The sequence below is a fragment of the Monoraphidium neglectum genome, assembly GCF_000611645.1.
Source record: "Monoraphidium neglectum strain SAG 48.87 unplaced genomic scaffold scaffold06718, whole genome shotgun sequence".
Taxonomy (NCBI): Eukaryota; Viridiplantae; Chlorophyta; class Chlorophyceae; order Sphaeropleales; family Selenastraceae; genus Monoraphidium; species Monoraphidium neglectum.
Window position 1 is genome coordinate 1,110 of NW_014006928.1, and position 1,394 is coordinate 2,503.

The 1,394-nt window shown below is 65.4% G+C and overlaps 1 protein-coding gene across 1 annotated transcript; it reads right to left on the reverse strand.

Moving 5' to 3' along the window:
- Positions 1-585: 585 nt before the first annotated feature.
- On the reverse strand, positions 586-1,323 carry MNEG_16728 (5'-AMP-activated protein kinase, catalytic alpha subunit; the record flags this gene model as incomplete). The annotated part of the gene is made up of 2 exons (XM_014034802.1): positions 586-768; positions 1,267-1,323. 2 exons carry the CDS (start codon positions 1,321-1,323, stop codon positions 586-588), a joined length of 240 nt encoding a protein of 79 aa, XP_013890256.1.
- Positions 1,324-1,394: the final 71 nt, after the last annotated feature.

Genomic DNA, 1,394 nt, shown 5'->3' on the forward strand with positions numbered 1-1,394 from the left:
CCGCCGCTGCCGCCGCTGAGGCTCGGGTGCCGCGGCGAGACGGCCGGCGCGGCGGCGGCGCCGCCGAAAACGCGGTGGTGCGGCGCGGCGGGCACGGGGCTAGCTGCGCCCGGGAGCGTGCCGCCCATGCCGTGGGCGCCGTAGCCGACGGCGCCAGCGTCAGGAGGCAGCTGCCGTGTCGGCATTGCGGTCTCCTATCAGCATCAATACAGAGATTTTGGGGGTCGGAGGGATGGTGGGCCCACGGAAGATCTGAAAGCGGGGGTCTGATTGGGGCAACAAGGGCCAGGCCCCAGTGGTGCTTTCCGAAGTGACGGCTGCCAGAGACCCAGGTCGGCCCGCTAGCGTCCCGTTCCAGGCGCGCCCCTGTATACGGCCCCCGAGGGAAACGCGAGTTTGACGCTCGAAAAGCGCCACCCCCCGTCTCCCCAGACAGGTAGCTGCTGTTGCCCCCCCCCCCACAAAAAACCATGATCTTTCAACTGCTGCAGGCTCAGACGGCCCGCACAGGACGACGAAAGCAAAACAGGGAGCCACTGAGGGACCCTCTGGCTGCACCCGCCTTTGCCTAAACCGCGCCTTTGCTTAAACCCCGAAACCCAAGTCCAGGCCACCGAGGTCACCCACCATCTCCCCGGACAGGTAGCTGCTGTTGGGCGCGTGGCGGCGGTTGTCAGCTAACAGGTAGTAAGCAACCGTCGCCTTGTCCTGGCGGCGGGCCCTGAGGGACTCGATGACGTCATCACGGTCAAAGCCCAGCCGCACGGCCTGCGTGGGGTGGGGTGAGGTGGGGTGGGGTGGGGTGTGGGTGTGTGGGGAGAGTGTGGGTGGGTGGGTCGGTGGGGGTCGGATACGTTTGAGAATGGATTGGGCGTAATTGCGTTTGACATTGGGTGTGGGATGTGTGTCTTGGGGAGTGCTTGCCCAGCCCCTTGCATTCCAAGGCCAACGCTTGTCGTGCACAGAGTGTGCGCCATCGATGCGCGCCGCCCTGCGGGCCCTCAAACCCTCCAAAACCACCAGCCCCGCCCCACCTCTGGCACCTCGTCCGAGGTCGCTTGGGCAGGGCACCAACATGACCCAGCAACTGAAAACGTAAGCAACACCCCTACCCTAAAACGCCCCGCTCTCTGCCGAGCTCGCTCGTCGCGCCTCGGGCGTCCTGTCATCGGCTCAACACGCATACGCGCGCGCGCACACACACACACACACACACACAAACATACACACACACACATGCACGCGCACACACGCACAAAACCCCACCTCTGCCAGGATCTCGTTGTCTATGCGGGGCCGCGCCATTGAGGGGTCTGCCTGCATGACTGCCAGGTAGCGCGGCAGCCGCGCGGTGAACCAGGGGTGACACCGCACCTGAGGGTGTAGTATGTGGG